This window comes from Chlorocebus sabaeus, chromosome 24 (genome assembly GCF_047675955.1).
Source record: "Chlorocebus sabaeus isolate Y175 chromosome 24, mChlSab1.0.hap1, whole genome shotgun sequence".
Classification (NCBI taxonomy): domain Eukaryota; kingdom Metazoa; phylum Chordata; class Mammalia; order Primates; family Cercopithecidae; genus Chlorocebus; species Chlorocebus sabaeus.
The window spans coordinates 36,374,304-36,392,679 of NC_132927.1; the positions used below are offsets into that span (position 1 = coordinate 36,374,304).

The 18,376-nt window shown below is 34.8% G+C and overlaps 1 protein-coding gene across 18 annotated transcripts in view; it reads left to right on the top strand.

Annotated features, from left to right (window-relative positions):
• The window catches only part of LRRC9 (leucine rich repeat containing 9), a 157,979-nt gene that overhangs the window by 48,583 nt on the left and 91,020 nt on the right, over window positions 1-18,376 (top strand). For 17 of the 18 annotated variants that reach the window (XR_012090974.1, XR_005235390.2, XR_012090975.1 and 14 more), the window contains 5 exons: window positions 1,466-1,598; window positions 3,966-4,088; window positions 4,736-4,851; window positions 7,896-8,108; window positions 11,132-11,251. Coding sequence is in view for 15 of the 18 variants with exons in the window: in XM_073011048.1 (XP_072867149.1) it covers window positions 1,466-1,598; window positions 3,966-4,088; window positions 4,736-4,851; window positions 7,896-8,108; window positions 11,132-11,251 (705 nt within the window). In the remaining 3 variants the exon portion in view is untranslated. The remainder of the gene's footprint in view (window positions 1-1,465; window positions 1,599-3,965; window positions 4,089-4,735; window positions 4,852-7,895; window positions 8,109-11,131; window positions 11,252-18,376) is intronic. The other variant, XM_073011047.1, reaches the window with a different exon arrangement.

Here is an 18,376-nt window from a genome sequence, read left to right on the forward strand (position 1 = left end):
TTCCTCCTCTTAAAATATAATTTCATTTTAAATTTCTGATTATTTGAATTATGTCCAATCTTCAAAGCCTACCCATGATTTCATTACCTCTATAAACTCCTTCCTAATCCCTTCAGTTAGAAAGTATATCTTATTTGACACATCTTGTGATGCCTTGTATTTTTTTAATTATCGTGTAGAGTTTCTATCTTTGCCTTTCTTAACTGAGGACCAAGACTATACTGTAACCTTACAATGTCATGCACATGGGTTATATCAAATGGATATTTAGTGATGTTCATTGAAAGTCTAAGAAGGTTACTTACTGGGGTGTGGAATTTGTGGTCAGATAAGCCCTATTAGAGTATAGTCATCCGTCAGTATCTCCGGGAGATTGGTTCCAGGACTCATGCAGATACCAAAATCTGCAAATACACAAGTTCATTATATAAAATGGTGCAGTATTTGCATATAACCTACACATATCCTCCTGTGTACTCTAAAACTCCTCTAGACTACTTATAATGCAATAAGAATACTATTTAAATAGTTGTTATACTGCATTGTTTACTATTTGTATTATTTTGTATTGCATTTTTTTCCTAAATATTTTCAGTCCATGGTTGGTTGAATCCTCAGATGTGGGAACTGTGGACATGGAAGGCTGACTGTATTTATTTTTTAAGAATTTCTTTGGATTGCAGATTTCAATAAAAAAAATAGTAATTTGGCATTTACAGATAAGACATAATTCTAAGTAATTTGGCTATTAATGTTAAACAAATAGTAATTTCAAACCTTTGAGATTGTGACAAGGACAAATAGACCTGAGTTCAAATCATGACTTTGCCAATTACTAGTTCTGTCCTTGGAGAGATCGTATAATCTCTTTTAGCTCTAGTTTTCTTACTACTAAAATCTAAAAATAGAGATTTTTGGTTATTAGAGCTGTTTTCATGGCAAGCAGGTAATGTGAACATTACTGATAGAATACTTTCAAGAAATAAAGTTAGTCACAATACAAACTAGGACTTCCATGGCTTAGCACATGAAAAGTGTTTTGTTTCTGGAAAACAATGTAGATTATTAGACCAAAAAATTATAGTACAAATAAGAATCTTCACTGATATAATACCTCATTCCATTAGATTTTCTTTTTGGAGTTAGCAAGATTACTAGTGGAGTACCCATTGAAAGCTATTGCTCTTGCTTCGCATAGTGTTGTCAGTCTTGACTGTGGCTGCTTTTCCAGGAACAATTTTTGTTCTGCATCACCTTTTATTAACCTATTTGCATATGAATTTAAGATATATAAATGGCTTTGCCAAATGAAGTTGCACATGAAGGTTATCTATTTCTTTTCAGTGAGTCTGGCCTGCAGATTTCTTTGCCCAGACACATAAACATAAAATAATAAACCCTCTGTATTGAAGTTGAAGTATTGTCAATTTTATAAAAATACTCAGACTTGGTTTTTTCTTTGCAGTTGCCTCTCAAAAAAGAAGCTGTCATTCTTTCTAACAGTTTAAGTATAAGTGAGTGTCCCAGAATTGAATTTTTACAGCAAAAGCACAAAGATGAGAAGAAAAACTCTCTTAAGCATGAGCTCTTCAGACATGGTAAATACAAATATTCCATGTTTCTGAACTTTTAAGTTCTAAGTCTTCAAATTCATTAATTATCTTCATATCATTTATGATACTTGGTTTCATCAACCAAGGAGATGTTCTTCAAACCATTTTATTTCATATTTACCAGTGTAGTAATACATGACTTTCTCATCATTAATTTAGCCACACTTTTAACAGATACTTACTGAGTGATTATTATGTCAGCATTAAGAGGAACATTTGTTACTCAGATATTTAATTCAACTTTTCAAGGACATTTTTCACAGTCTGCTTTTGTTCATTATGTTGTCTCTCAAAAACTCAGCATATATATTACATATATAATATACATATTATATAACACAAACACACACCAAATTCACAGAAAAAAGAATTTGGCCCATATATGTGATAATTATATAATAATTATATAAAGTACTTTGGAAGGTAGGCCTGATTTGTCCTGAATCATCATAATGTAAGATGATAAGAAAACCTGGGTTTAGGTTAAAATTAGCTAAAGACAAATTGGAAAGTGTATGGATTGCTTTATAACTTGTAAGACAAATTTTTGACAACTTACTCATAGTTACTAGTACTTCATTTGCAGCTTGAATATGTAGAAATATAAGTACAGAAACCAATTTATAGTACACTTCTGGGAAAGATGCCCTGGTCCCACGGATTGGGTAAAAAGACTACAGCTTATCATGTCCTTCTTGCCTCACCCTCTTCCACTGCACATTCTTTAGTTCCACAAGTATTTATTGAATGCTTATTGTGTGTTAGGCACCGGAAGGGATACAGTCTATGCAAACTAGGCAGTTTCATCTTTATGGTGCTTATAAATATTAATAACCACAAATATAAAATCATAGTATCATATAGGAGCTATAAACATATAGTATTAATGCATAGTACCAAAGAATGTGTAATATGGAGAATAGATCAGGTCAGGGAGTAAGGAACACCTATTCTTTAGTCTCAACCATCCAACCTACTAAAGCAGGGTCTCCAACCCCTGGCCTCCGACTGGTTGCAGTTTGTGGCCTATTAGGAACCTGGCCACACAGCAGGAGGTGAGCAGGGGGCAAGTGAGCAAAGCTTCATCTTTATTTACAGCCACTCCCCATCATTCGCATTACCGCATGAGCTCCACCTCCTGTCACATCAGTGGCAGCATTAGATTCTTATAGGGGCGCAAACCCTATTGTGAACTGCACATGCGAGGGATCTGGGTTGTGTGCTCCTTATGAGAACCTAATGCCTCATAATATGTCACTTGTCTCCCATCACCCCCAGACGGGACCATCTAGATGCAGGAAAACAAGCTCAGGGCTCCCACTGATTCTACATTATGGTGAGTTGTATAATTATTTCATTATATGTTACAATGTAATAATAATAGAAATAAAGTACACAATAAATATAATACACTTGAATAATCCTGAAACCATCCTCCCATCCCCAGTCTGCGGGAAAATTGTCTTCCATGAAACCAGTCCCTGGTGCCAAAAAGGTTGGAGACCACGGTACTAAAGAAATTGTGTTAACTTAATTCTATAAGAATGACATTCTAGGTTCCAGAATGCTAAGGTGAATCATTCTGAACTAAACTATATGTGTTTTGCAGTTTTTTATTCAGTTAATAATAATTATAAAATTAAGCAGGTTATTTAGTCTAGAAGGAACTCCTTAACTCCTTACTTGAAAAAAACCTTTCGTTCTTTATCATTCTTCTCCATTTTCATATTAAGAATACCTCATAATGTTCTGCTAGATCCTTCTGGAATGTTTTCCAAAACAATTAGGTTCTCCTAATTTACATTTTATATCTTGTACATAGTAAAAGCAAACAAAATTTATTTGAATGTTTTATGTGTTATGATTATAAATTATGTTTTTAGATTCTTGACTTTAGGATTTAATGAATCCTAAGGATCCTTAAGAATCTAAAGGGAAATGAAATGTTTATTCATTAAGTAGACATATATCGAGTGTCTCCTACCATCTAGGCTATGTGCTAGGTGCTACTGAACTTTTACCCAGTTAACAACAACAAAAATTTATTTTTAACTAAAAAAACCTTGCCAAATTAATGTGTTCTTTCCTCTTCCCTCTTCTGTAAAGCTTTGCTTGATATAATCACACACCACCTTATTTATAATCATTTCATTTATTCAATAAATATTTGTTGAGCATCTATTTTGGATCGAGCAATGTGCTATGCGCTATACAGTAGCAAACAAGACAGCCAGCATCTCTGTGTTTACAGAACATACATACAGATTAGTCTTTAAGCCAATAAAGAAGGTTATGTTGGAAAATTATTAAAGTTAATTATTCTTAAGAATTGCTTCTTTTTTTTATATTTAGGCATCCTCCTCATTACAAAAGTTTTCCTTGGCCAGAGTGCTCAGGCCCATGAAAAAGAATCCATCAGTCAATCCAACTACCCAATGGTTAATTCAGTGTTCATTCCTCGGAAATATTTACTAAGTATGTCTGTCATAAAGATTAATGTGGTTTCATTTCTCTGAATGAAAAATGTTTGTGTTTATTACGGATACTCACAGTTTTATTTCTACTTAACAAAGTTTGTAGAATTTTCTACAAAAATCTGTTACTAGCCACTAATAATTTTTATGTTTCCTACCTTAAAGACATTTATGTGTGGGTGTGGGTAGATAATCTGGCAAATTTTAATGTAATTATCTATTTGTGTGTGTGTGTGTGTGTGTTCATTTTCAAAGAATTAAAAAACCACCCAACTTTTAACAAGAGTTTTAGAGAAATACGTTTGTCAAAATTACATGGCCACACATGGAATAGAAAAGTTAAAAAGTATGAAAAGGAAAAGGATATGAATAAAATTAAGCACTACTAGTCTATGTAGTAAAAGGATGACTAGTAAATATTTATATAACTAAAAAGCTAGAGTGGAAAAGATGAAAGAAAAAATCCTCAATAATATAACTGTTGCAACTTACTGACTTTGTTATTTATTAAAAATGAAAGAAAAAATCTTCAGTAACATAACTGTTGCAACTTATTGAGTTTGTTGTTTATTAATCTATGTAAGAATGAAAAAGTATCTTTCAATTTGAGGCAATGTGTTTGCTTTGCTTCTTTTGTTTTTACTCTAGATTCTGTCATGGGACAAAGAAACTGTGATTGCAGTGTTCGGCAGTGCAAGTGGTTTGTCTTTGATCATGACCTTGTTTTGCCAGAATACGTTGTTGAATTTGAGTATATTACAATGGTATGAATTGTTACATATTTTTAAAGACTAGAATTCCTTAAATGGGAACAGAGTGGTAATTTGAAGTCAAATAATGCTATGTCAAGTTTATATTATGTGCCTGTGTGTATAATTGTTATTTTGTGAATAACTTAATTTTCAAAACAAGTCATTATGACAACTAATATTTTTTAGGCAAATAATCAAATGATTAATATATGGCTGTACTCTCACTGGAAAAGATTGAGTCTACTTTGAATATTCAAAATACATTGAAACTACATTGAAGAATAAACATGAACATTTTGCCCTCACTGCCTGCCATTCTCCTTCACCAGGGAATGCACTGTTAACAGTTTTATGGGTTTGCTTTCAATCCTTTTTCTATGCATTTGCATATATAATAACAGATGCCATTTGACATAGTAGAAATAAGGTCTAAGTATTCTGTGATTTTTTTTGCCTTTAACAGTATGTTTTGAACATATTTCCACTGTAGTACATATAGATGGGTATTTTATTATTTTGGTGGCTGTATATTATTCAGTAATACTAATTTATTTAACTAGTCCCCTGTTGATAGATTGTGTCCATATTTATTATTTAAAATAATATTTCAGTGAACATCATTGTGGATGTATCTTTATACAAATATGGAAGTTTCTCTACAGGATAGATTTGTAAAACTTGGAGAGTCAAAGGATATATGCATCTTAAATTTTGTTAGATTTTGCCAAATTCTCTCCACAAAGACTTGACTGTTTTACAAATTTCCAAGTGTGTTTGACAGTGCATGCCTCATTACATTTGCCAACACAAGATATTATCAGTCTCTTTTGGCCAGTATGGCAGGCAAAAAACAAGATATTTTATTCTTTCATATGCTTAAAGTTATTTAGAGTTGTATGAACCAACTGTTATATATTTTGACCATTTTCTATTAAACTCTGTCTTTCTTGTATTCATTGTGAAAATCCTTACATACATTCTGGATATTAGTACTTTATCTTAGCCCAGGCATGGTGGCTCACACCTATAATCCCAGGAGTTCAAGGTGAGAGGATTACTTGAGCCCAGGAGTTTGAGACTAGCCTGGGCAACATAGTGAGACCTTGTCTCTACAAAAAATTTTAAAAATTAAAAAAATTAAAAATCATTTATCTTATATATGTTGCAAATATTTTCTGTCACTTGCCTTTTAATTTTAATTGTAAGAAAAAACTTGTCATTTTAATTTGTAATTCACAAGTTAATTTTTAAGAGTTCAGCTCTCTCAATCTTATCCTGTATGGATTCTGAATTTTATGTCTTATTTCAAAAAGCCTGTAATAAATATTCTTTATTTTCTTACAATACTTACATAACTTGTTTTAAAGCCTTTAACTTTTTAAATCCATCTAGAAATTGTTTTATGGTGTGTGAGGTAGAAAAGTGGTCAATTTTTTAAATGAATAAATACTTATTTAGGCATTACTTTTTCTGCTCTATTTTGAAATACAATCTTTATATTAAAATTACTTGCATATATTAGGAATCTGTCTATATGAATCTATTCTGTTCCATCGAGCTCTTTCATCTAATTTTGGATCACTATCATATTTGTTTTGGTTATTACAAACTTCATATATCTTGATATGTGATAGGGCAAATCCCCTTCCTCTGTCCCCACTCATCTTTTTAAACTGTTTTTGACTATTCTTAAACAGTATCTTTTTCCAAATAAAATTTAGAACAGCTTGTCAAGCTCTATTTTAAAATCCTATTAAAATATGATTGAAATTATATTGAATTTAAAACTTAATTTGGTGTGAACTGACTACTTTGCAGTATTGGACTTCTTGTTCTAGGAACATGATAGTCTATCTACTCCATTTACTCAGGTCCTGTCTTACAGTTTTCTTTATATAGGTCTCCAACATTTCTTGTTAAGTTTAGTTCTGGGCATTTATATGTTATATTGCTATAATGAATAGGATTATATTAGTCAAGTATGCCTTTAGCAAAAGATACAGAAACCTAGACAAACAGTAAGCAGATAGAAGTTCATTTAACTCACATAACAAGTCAAGAGATGGGCAATACCTGGCAGTTGTGACCATTCAATGATGTCAGCAAAGACCTATCATCATCCTCCTGCTTGCCACTTTATGAGCTCTTTTGATGTGATGATTCCATTCTTTCTTCTCTTCTGGAAAGCTTGCTTCTCTTAGTTCCTTGGTTATTTCTTCTCTACCATTCTCTATTAGGCCCTCTGGAACACCCCTATTAGTTAAATATTGGATGTTCCTTCATGCCTTTTAATTTTTTCTCTTCTACTTTATACTCTATTTTTAAATTATTTGTTTTGAAATATTTTCTCAATCTTAGCTTCAGCATTGCTAATTTGATCTGCTACCATATCCACTTGTTTCTCAGGGTATTTACTAAATTTTTATTTTAATAATTGTTTTTATTTTAGCTTCAAAGTGTATGTCCTTTTCTTTTCCATAGCAGCTTATTCTTTTATCACAGATACTTTATTGTCCTAGATTTTTAAAAATTCTCTGATGAAGTATTTTCGTTTCTTCTAGAACCAGTTCTGTTTGTTTATGTGGCTCTTGCTCATTCATCCACAATTCTTATCATAATTACTGAATTACCTGATAATTAAGGTAACTAATTGCTCTTTGTTCAAGTTTCTCTGGATCTGATTTTAAAAGTGTTTATCTCCTGCATATTCTTTAGCCAGAGGTTACATTTCTGATCCTATTTACCTGTCAATTCAGTCCTTTCTGATTTATGTGTCACAATTTCTAGACCTTTGTAGGTACCCTCTTCACTGTTATGAAATATTTTAAAATTATCTTTTGCCAGTTTTAAGAAATTTTCAGTGGGTGGGAATAGATACACCATGCGTAGCCTACAATTTTAATCTGTTCTCATAGATGTCCTAATGTGATTCTGATAATCACAGATATGACTGTATAACTAAAAATGTCAACTCATCTTTTCTACATAGCCTGTTTGTTTTTTCAAAATGATAAATACAGCAACTGATTTTGCAATATTTTTAATACATTTTTTAGGTCAAGTCACCCTCTTTATTTTCTGTATTCAACAATGTTATTCTAGAAGAAAGTAAAAAAAACCCAGAAGGATCAGTATTTTCCAAGGATTTGAAATTTGATGATGAAGTTATAAAAATGGAGCCCAGAATCAAGGCCCGACCAAAACTGATTAGTTTGGATGATAAAACAATACTTTCCCTTGCAAAAACTAGCGTTTACAGTCATATTGTGGTGAGTATTGTGAGGAATACAGCTTTGAAACAGAAATCTTGAATTTGGAATCGGAATCTAGCATGTGAAGTCAAAAGATACTAAACTGCCTGTCTGATGATGCCAGGTACAATGCTACCTAAAGTGCCCATTTCTCTTTTTCTATATGGATTAAAACAGTGCTCTCTAGTAGTAATATAATGTGAACCACATATGTAATTTTTACTTCTCTAGTGGCTGTTTTTAAAAGTATTTTTAAAAAGTAAAATTAATTTTAATAATACATTTTATTTAACTGAAATATCTTAGTTTGTTTTCTATTTCTAAAACAAAATACCACAGAGTGAGTAATTTATAAAGAAAATAAGTTTTTTTAGCTCATCGTTCTGGAGGCTGGGACATCCAAGAGCATGGTGCCTGCATCTGGTGAGGGCCTCTTGCAGTGTCATAAAATGGCAGTGGGCATCACATGGCAATAAGGCAAGAGCAACAGATCCAGGTAGAGCTGGTTTTATAACAAATTTTACTCCCAGGATAATAGACCCACTCCTCTGAAAGTGACATTGATCCATTCATGAAGGCAGAAGGATTAAGTTTCCAACACATGAACTTTTGGGGGACACATTCAAACTATAGCACTTGCATATCTAAAATATTAGCATGTTAACATGGAACCAGTATGAATATTCATTAATGAGGTAATTTCATCCTAACTCTTAATTCTGAAGTATATTTACACTCTGAGCACATTAAGACTAGTCACATTTCAAGTGCTCAATAGCCATTTGAGGTGGCCTTCCAATTAGCAAGGGATTTTATTCCTGAATAACCAGTCAGCTCTCTTTAATAAGATAAAGGCAGATAAGTTTTTAATAAGCTTCTAGAATTAATCAACGTAGAATATGGGATCTTTACAAAATTAATCAACAGAAATCAGGTTACTTATTAAAGTGACTTACTTTATGCTGAGACAATTCTATTGAGATATTAGACCTACTTCCATGTCTGACTTTTAGATGTGTTCATTTCAGATCTGCTGCTACCACTCTATCCAAACTACTACAATTTCTGACCTAGACTATTACCCCAGCCTTCCAACCAGACTCTCTGTACTCTACTATTGCAATATTGCACAACTCCAGAAGGCAAAATTCACATTATATTCTCTTTAGTGTACCCTCTGAGTGCCATTCATTATATAACTGAATAGAACTCAATATAAGGGGAGTAGGATGCCTCTAGAGTTATGCAACAGAGGCCCTGTCCTGTGTCTGTAAATGTGCAGTATAATAAGAGCAATCTTCTGGCTGACAGTACTGAGAAATTGTTATTTCTGCACTATAATATCTAGATTTACTATTTTAGTAAGAAATTAGTTTACCTGCATCAAAAACATCAATTTAGTGGAGGAAATAGATATGTGAACACATGTAGGAAGCACAGGGTTACTGGGAGAGATTTATAGAAAGAGGTGAGCTTTGAGTGGATTTCTGAAGGACATGAGAAATTTAGTTGTTTACATCTTCCAGACAGATAAAATATTCTTACCTGTAGAAACATGGTTTTGAAAGATCCAGATGTCTTCAGGGAACACTGAAAAATTTAGTATGCCAAGAATATAGTGTTACAGTGGTGGAGGGTAAAGATGTAGGTTGGAATTCAAGAAAGACACTTGAAGCCAGGGCTGGAAGAGTATGAGGTTGTAGCCAAATTAGGATGGATTTTGGAAACCAAATTTTAAAGTTTAGATTCTTGTGTTTAAGGAACAGACTCTCTTTAAAGACCCTAACTTTGATAGCTTATGAATGGAATTAACTGAAATCAGACTGGTGGTATAGAAATTCAGTAGAAAACTATTGCACTATCCAAAAGAAAAATCCATTCATTTCTTCTCTGGATAACCAGAAAACCAGCTGCACTATTATATCACCACTAACACTGCCTAAGTCTGCTAAGGCACTGATAGTGGTGATATAATGGTGTGGCCTGTTTGAGAAACAGTTCTACAATCAAATGTATAAAGAAAAGAGGGAAAGGGGATGATCAACAGTATGTTAGATAGTGAAGCTCTGTATCAGACACATAGGGAAGATAAATTCAGTTGCGGACAGGTTAAATGTAAGGGTTCTGTAGAATATATCATGGATGATACCCATATGTGACTTGTAAAATCACTAGTCTGCATAAATTGGCCCTTAACAATTTTAGCTAATTTTGACAGCTATTAGAAATTTAATTGTTTCTCCCTTCTAGGAATTTTGTTATGTCCACAATATAAGGCATAATGGTGGTGGTGAATGAAGACAGCTGGGAGATAGATACTTGATACTGTAGTCAGTTGCATTAATACATTTTCTTGTACCCTTGTTTATTTTGTGAGCTATACATGAATACAGTCTTCACTTGATATCACTCATAATGGTAGAAAGACAGAAAACCATATAGGCATCAGGATCTCTCCTTTAGTATAAATGTATAATAACATTTGTTTTTATATAGCCTAGAATGAAATAGACAAGAAAAGTCTGGGCCAAATTCTGATATAGGTGTTGTCTTAAACAATCTCCCACCTCCTCCTTTGACCTTCTGTCCTCCTACTTCAACACCCTCAGCCTTTCTTCTTTGGTTTGGTGCCCTCATACATTTTCCTGCTATCTCTCTTCCATGAGGTATCCTACCTGATACCCCAAATTTTTATGGTCTCCATTGTTCACTGGTTAGCCTGAGAAATAGATCTACCCTAATAAATATCTTAACACATATATTTGTTTTCTAAAAAGAATTTCATGCCAATTGCTGATAAACTTAGACCAAGTGAGAAATCATATTAATCAAGAACCAGGTCTAGTGATACTATTACAAACTATCTTTTAACATGATAGATTTTTTTCTTTTTGACAGTTTCTTAATGTTATTTAAAATAACATATATTTTGTAGTATACTGACTCAAATAATTGTTCTAAACATTTTAGATATCCACACTTCAGTTTGATGTAGAACGTAAACTGTATTATTTTTTAATGTATATTTTATTTTACTTCAGAGTCTGAATCTACATGGAAACAGCTTGAGTAAATTGAGAGATCTCTCCAAGTTAACAGGACTTCGAAAACTAAATATTAGCTTTAATGAATTTACCTGTTTAGATGATGTATACCACTTGGTAAGAACTGTTCCTTGGAATCTAAAAAAATGAAACTCATAGAAGCAGAAAGTAGAATGGTGGTTATCAGGGTCTAAGGGCTAGGGGAAATGGGGAGATATTGGTCAAAGGGTATAAACTTTTAGTATAAATTAGACAAGTTCTAGGTATCTAATGCACAGCAAGGGTGGTGATGGATGTGTTAATTTGATTGCGGTAATCATTACACAGCTATATAAAATCATTACATTATACACCTTGAACGTCTGCCAATTTAATTTTTTTTTTCATTATTATACTTTAAGTTCTAGGGTACATGTGCACAATGTGCAGGTTTGTTACATATGTATATATGTGCCATGTTGGTGTGTTGCACCCATTAACTGGTCATTTACATTAGGTATATCTCCTAATGCTATCCCTCCCCCCACCCCCTCCCCACAATAGGCCCTGGTGTGTGATGTTCCCCTTCCTGTGTCCAAGTGATCTCATTTTCAATTCCCACCTATGAGTGAGAACAGGCGGTGTTTGGTTTTCTGTTCTTGTGACAGTTTGCTGAGAATGATGGTTTCCAGCTGCATCCATGTCCCTACAAAGGACACGAACTCATACTTTTTTATGGCTGCATAGTATTCCTGACGTATATGTGCCACATTTTCTTAATCCAGTCTGTCACTGATGGACATTTGGGTTGATTCCAAGCCTTTGCTATTGTGAATAGTGCTGCAATAAACATATATGTGCATGTGTCTTTATAGCAGCATGATTTATAATCCTTTGGGTATATCCCCAGTAATGGGATGGCTGGGTCAAATGGTACATCTAGTTCTAGATCCTTGAGGAATCGCCACACTGTTTTCCACAATGGTTGAACTAGTTTACAGTCCCACCAACAGTGTAAAAGTGTTCCTATTTCTCCACATCCTCTCCAGCACCTGTTGTTTCCTGATTTTGTAATGATTGACATTCTAACTGGTGTGAGATGGTATCTCATTGTGGTTTTGATTTGCATTTCTCAGATGGCCAGTGATGATGAGCATTTTTTCATGTGTCTGTTGGCTGTATGAATGTCTTCTTTTGAGAAGTGTCTGTTCATATCCTTCATATCCTTTGCCCACTTTTTGACGGGGTTGTTTTTTTTTTTCCTTGTAAATTTGTTTGAGTTCTTTGTAGGTTCTAGATATTAGCCCTTTGTCAGATGAGTAGATTGCAAAAATTTTCTCCCATTCTGTAGGTTGCCTGTTAACTCTGATGGTAGTTTCTTTTGCTGTGCAGAAGCTCTTTAGTTTAATTAGATCCCATTTGTCAATTTTGACTTTTGTTGCCATTGCTTTTAGTGTTTTAGACATGAAGTCTTTGCCCATGCTTATGTCCTGAATAGTATTACCTAGGTTTTCTTCTATGGTTTTTATGGTTTTAGGTCTAACGTTTAAGTCTCTTATCCATCTTGAATTAATTTTCGTATAAGGAGTAAGGAAAGGATCCAGTTTCAGCTTTCTACTTATGGCTAGCCAATTTTCCCAGCACCATTTATTAAATAGGGAATCCTTTCCCCATTTCTTGTTTTTGTCAGGTTTGTCAAAGATCAGATGGCTGTAGATGTGTGGTATTATTTCCGGGGGCTCTATTCTGTTCCATTGGTCTATATGTGTGTTTTGGTATCAGTACCATGCTGTTTTGGTTACTGTAGCCTTGTAGTATAGTTTGAAGTCAGGTAGCATGATGCCTCCAGCTTTGTTCTTTTGGCTTACAATTGTCTTGGCAATGTGGGTTCTCTTTTGGTTCCATATGAACTTTAAAGTAGTTTTTTCCAATTCTGTGAAGAAAGTCATTGGTAGCTTGATGGGGATGGCATTGAAACTATAAATTACCATGGGCAGTATGGCCATTCTCACAATATTGATTCTTCCTATCCATGAGCATGGAATGTTCTTCCATTTGTTTGTGTCCTCTTTTATTTCGTTGAGTAGTGGTTTGTAGTTCTCCTTGAAGAGGTCCTTCACATCCCTTGTAAGTTGGATTCCTAGGTATTTTATTCTCTTTGAAGCAATTTTGAAGGAGAGTTCACTCATGATTTGGCTCTCTGTTTGTCTGTTATTGGTGTATAGGAATGCTTGTGATTTTTACACATTGATTTTGTATCCTGAGACTTTGCTGAAGTTGTTTATCAGCTTAAGGAGATTTTCGGCTGAGACGATGGGGTTTTCTAAATATACAATCATGTCATCTGCAAACAGGGACAATTTGACTTCCTCTTTTCCTAACTGAATACCCTTTATTTCTTTCTTCTGCCTGATTGCCCTGGCCAGCACTTCCAACACTACGTTGAATAGGAGTGGTGAGAGAGGGCATCCCTGTCTTGTGCCAGTTTTCAAAGGGAATGCTTCCAGTTTTTGCCCATTCAGTATGATATGGGCTGTGGGTTTGTCATAAATAGCTCTTATTATTTTGAGATATGTCCCATCAATACCTAGTTTATTGACAGTTTTTAGCATGAAGGGCTGTTGAATTTTGTCAAAGGCCTTTTCTGCATCTATTGAGATAATCATGTGGTTTTTGTCTTTGGTTCTGTTTATATGCTGGATTATGTTTATTGATTTGCATATATTGAACCAGACTTGCATCCCAGGGATGAAGCCCACTTGATCGTGGTGGAGAGGCTTTTTGAAGTGCTGCTGGATTTGCTTTGCCAGTATTTTATTGAGGATTTTTGCATCGATGTTCATCAGGGATATTGGTCTAAAATTCTCTTTTTTTGTTGTGTCTCTGCCAGGCTTTGGTATCAGGATGATGTTGGCCTCGTGGAATGAGTTAAGGAGGATTCCTTCTATTTCTATTGACTGGAATAGTTTCAGAAGGAATGGTACCAGCTCCTCCTTGTACCTCTGGTAGGATTTTCCTGTGAATTCATCTATTCCTTGACCTTTTTTGGTTGGTAGGCTATTAATTATTGCCTCAATTTCAGAGCCTGCTCTTGGTCTATTCAGGGATTCAACTTCTTCCTGGTTTAGTCTTGGGAGAGTGTAAGTGTCCAGGAAATTACCCATTTCTTCTCGGTTTTCTAGTTTATTTGCATAGAGGTATGTATAGTATTCTCTGATGGTAGTTTGTATTTCTGTGGGGTCGGTGGTGATATCCCCTTTATCATTTTTTATTGTGTCTATTTGATTCTTCTCTCTTTTCTTCTTTATTAGTCTTGCTAGCAGTCTATAAATTTTGTTGATCTTTTCAAAAAACCAACTCCTGGATTCATTGATTTTTTGGAGGGTTTTTTGTGTCTCTATCTCCTTCAGTTCTGCTCTGATCTTAGTTATTTCTTGCCTTCTGCTAGCTTTTGAATGTGTTTGCTCTTGCTTCGCTAGTTCTTTCAATTGTGATGTTAGGGTGTCAATTTTAGATCTTTCCTGCTTTCTCTTGTGGGCATTTAATGCTATAAATTTCCCTCTACACACTGCTTTAAATGTGTCCCAGAGATTCTGGTATGTTGTATCTTTGTTCTCATTGGTTTCAAAGAACATCTGTATTTCTGCCTTCATTTCGTTATGTACCCAGTAGTCATTCAGGAGTGGGTTGTTCAGTTTCCATGTAGTTGAGCGGTTTTGATTGAGTTTCTTAGTCCTGAGTTCTAGTTTGACTGCACTGTGGTCTGAGAGAGAGTTTGTTATAAATTCTGTTCTTTACATTTGCTGAGGAGTGCTTTACTTCCAACTATGTGGTCAATTTTGGAGTAAGTGCGATGTGGTGCTGAGAAGAATGTATATTCTGTTGATTTGGGGTGGAAAGTTCTGTAGATGTCTATTAGGTCATCTGCTTGGTGCAGAGTTGAGTTCAATTCCTGGATATCCTTGTTAACTTTCTGTCTCGTTGGTCTGTCTAATGTTGACAGTGGGGTGTTGAAGTCTCCCATTATTATTGTATGGGAGTCTAAGTCTCTTTGTAAGTCTGTAAGGACTTGCTTTATGAATCTGGGTGCTCCTGTATTGGGTGCATATATATTTCGGACAGTTAGCTCTTCCTGATGACTTGATCCCTTTACCATTATGTAATGGCCTTCTTTGTCTCTTTTGATCTTTGATGGTTTAAAGTGTGTTTTATCAGAGACTGGGATTGCAACCCCTGCTTTTTTTTTGTTTTCCATTTGCTTGGTAGATCTTCTTCCATCCCTTTATTTTGAGCCCATGTGTTTCTCTGAATGTTAGATGGGTCTCCTGAATACAGCAAGCTATGGGTCTTGACTCTTTATCCAATTTGCCAGTCTGTGTCTTTTAATTGGACTATTTAGTCTATTTACATTTAAGGTTAATATTGTTATGTGTGAACTTGATGCTGTCATCATGATATTAGCTCCTTCTTTTGCTCGTTAGTTGATGCAGTTTCTTCCTAGCATCGGTGGTCTTTACATTTTGGCATGTTTTTGCAATGGCTGGTACCAGTTGTTCCTTTCCATGTTTAGTGCTTCCTTCAGGATCTCTTGTAGGGCAGGCCTGGTGGTGACAAAATCTCTAAGCATTTCCTTGGCTGTAAAGAATTTTATTTCTCCTTCATTTATGAAGCTTAGTTTGGCTGGATATGAAATTCTGGGTTGAAAATTATTTTATTTAAGAATGTTGACTATTGGCCCCCACTCTCTTCTGGCTTGGAGAGTTTCTGCCGAGAGATCTGCTGTTAGTCTGATGGGCTTCCCTTTTTGGGTAACCCTACCTTTCTCTCTGGCTGCCCTTAACATTTTTTCCTTCATTTCAACTTTGGTGAATCTGACAATTATGTTTCTTGGAGTTGCTCTTCTTGAGGAGTATCTTTGTGGCGTTCTCTGTATTTCCTGAATTTGAATGTTGGCCTGCCTTACTAGGTTGGGGAAGTTCTCCTGGATGATATCCTGCAGGGTGTTTTCCAACTTGGTTCCATTTTCCCCGTCACTTTCAGGCACACCAATCAGATGTAGATTTGGTCTTTTCACATAATCCCATATTTCTTGGAGGCTTTGTTCATTTCTTTTTACTCTTTTTTCTTTACACTTCTCTTCTCGCTTCATTTCATTCATTTGATCTTCAGTCACTGATACTCTTTCTTCCAGTAGATCGAGTTGGTTACTGAAGCTTGTGCATTTGTCATGTAGTTCTCGTGTCATGGTTTTCATCATTTTCATCTTTATCAGTTCTTTTATGGTCTTCTCCACATTGATTATTCTAGTTATCCATTCATCCATTCTTTTTTTCAAGGTTTTTAGTTTCTTTGCGCTGGTTATCTAGTTCCTTCTTTAGCTCTGAGAAGTTTGATTGACTGAAGCCTTTTTCTCTCAACTCATCAAAGTCATTTTCCATCCAGCTTTGTTCCATTGCTGGCGATGAGCTGCGTTCCTTTGGAGGAGGAGATGCGCTCTGATTTTTTGAATTTCCAGCTTTTCTGCACTGCTTTTCCCCATCTTTGTGGTTTTATCTGCCTTTGGTCTTTGATGATGGTGACATACTGATGGGGTTTCGGTGTGGGTGTTCTTTCTGTTTGTTAGTTTTCCTTCTAACAGTCAAGACCCTCAGCTGCAGGTCTGTTGGAGTTTGCTTGAGGTCCACTCTAGACGCTGTTTGCCTGGGTATCAGCAGCAGAGGCTGCAGAAGATAGAATATTGCTGAACAGTGAGTGTTGCTGTCTGATTCTTGCTCTGGAAGCTTTGTCTCAGAGGTGTACCCAGCCGTGTGAGGTGTGAGGTGTCGGTCTGCACCTCAGTTGAAAATGCAGAAATCACCCATCTTCTGTGTCACTCACGCTGGGAGCTGGAGGCTGGAGCTGTTCTATTCGGCCATCTTGGGTGCTGCCTGACCCCCATATATCCAATTTAATATTTTTTAAAAACTGTGCTGACTCTGGGCACACTGCCCAGGAGTTAGGCCTGCTCCCAAAGGAACAGCTATAAAATAAAAAGAAAAAATTTTGGTGCAGAAAAAAGATCATGAAGTCAGAGGACAAATGATAAATTGGAATAAGTATTTGAAAAAAGAAGAGTCCTTTTGAAAATATTAATGTAAAATAAAATAATTAATGGATAAATTATTTTTGTAATTATGGCTTCATATCTACCATTTACAAGATTATGCAGCCTAAATCAGCCTAAATACATATACTGTATTATGTTACTTTCTCTAAAACAGGTCTTGGGTTGAACTTTTGTTTGCAAACCAAATCCATACCAGTGGTCATATCTCATTTCTATCTACTTTTAAAAGAATATATTAAAATAACTTCTCAAATTTGTTTTTAAAATGTACTTTGGTGTAATTTCCATTTTTTTCTACTCTTGTTTTCCCACTCTTCTTTCTTTCTCATGATTCCCTATTTCTTTTTCATTTTATAGTTCACCACTTTACATCTTAACATGGTCAGTTCCTCCCATCTGCTCATCCAGGTTATTATTTATCTTTCTTTCTGTCTTGCCCTTTTACCTGAATATCACATTCATAGATTTTGTTGAATTTGTGTTTGCCTTCTTGTGTATCATAGGACAATACAGGAAAGCACATGTACACATAGGCATGGATCTTGTCTGGCTTTTATTTTGTTATGTATCATATAACGAAAATAATTACATATGTGGTTCCAGAACTTCAACCCAGCATCCCCTACTTACATGGGTTCCTGGTCACTCACTTATCTCTTCAGAATATATCATCATTTTCAGCTCTTATTCATTCTCTATTCCAGCTCCTTGCAACTATATCAAAGCGTTTACATTATTTCTTCTACCATTGTAATGGGAGCTGTTTCTTTTACTTAACGGCATTAGGTTTAGATTTAGTGTTAAACTCACTTCCTTTTTCTTTTGATATGCCCAAGCCCTTTTAAGTAAATAGAATCCCTGATAGTCTGGATTCAGTATGCAACTGAAGGAAAAGGTATTTTAAAAGAGGTCTCAGGACTGTATGTAGATTTTTGGTATTTTTATTTTTTTCTATTTATTTGCCAGCACTTCCAAAGGTTATGACAGTTATTATAATTTTGCTTAGGCACAGATTTAAAGAGTAAACTAATTCAAGACACTTTAGATGGAGAGTGAGCTTAGCCAGCTGCCCAGCATTTATTTTGCTATGTGGTAGTGTTGTTCACCTTTAATATAAAAATTATTTTCGTGATAATGAAAATAATTTTTATATTAAA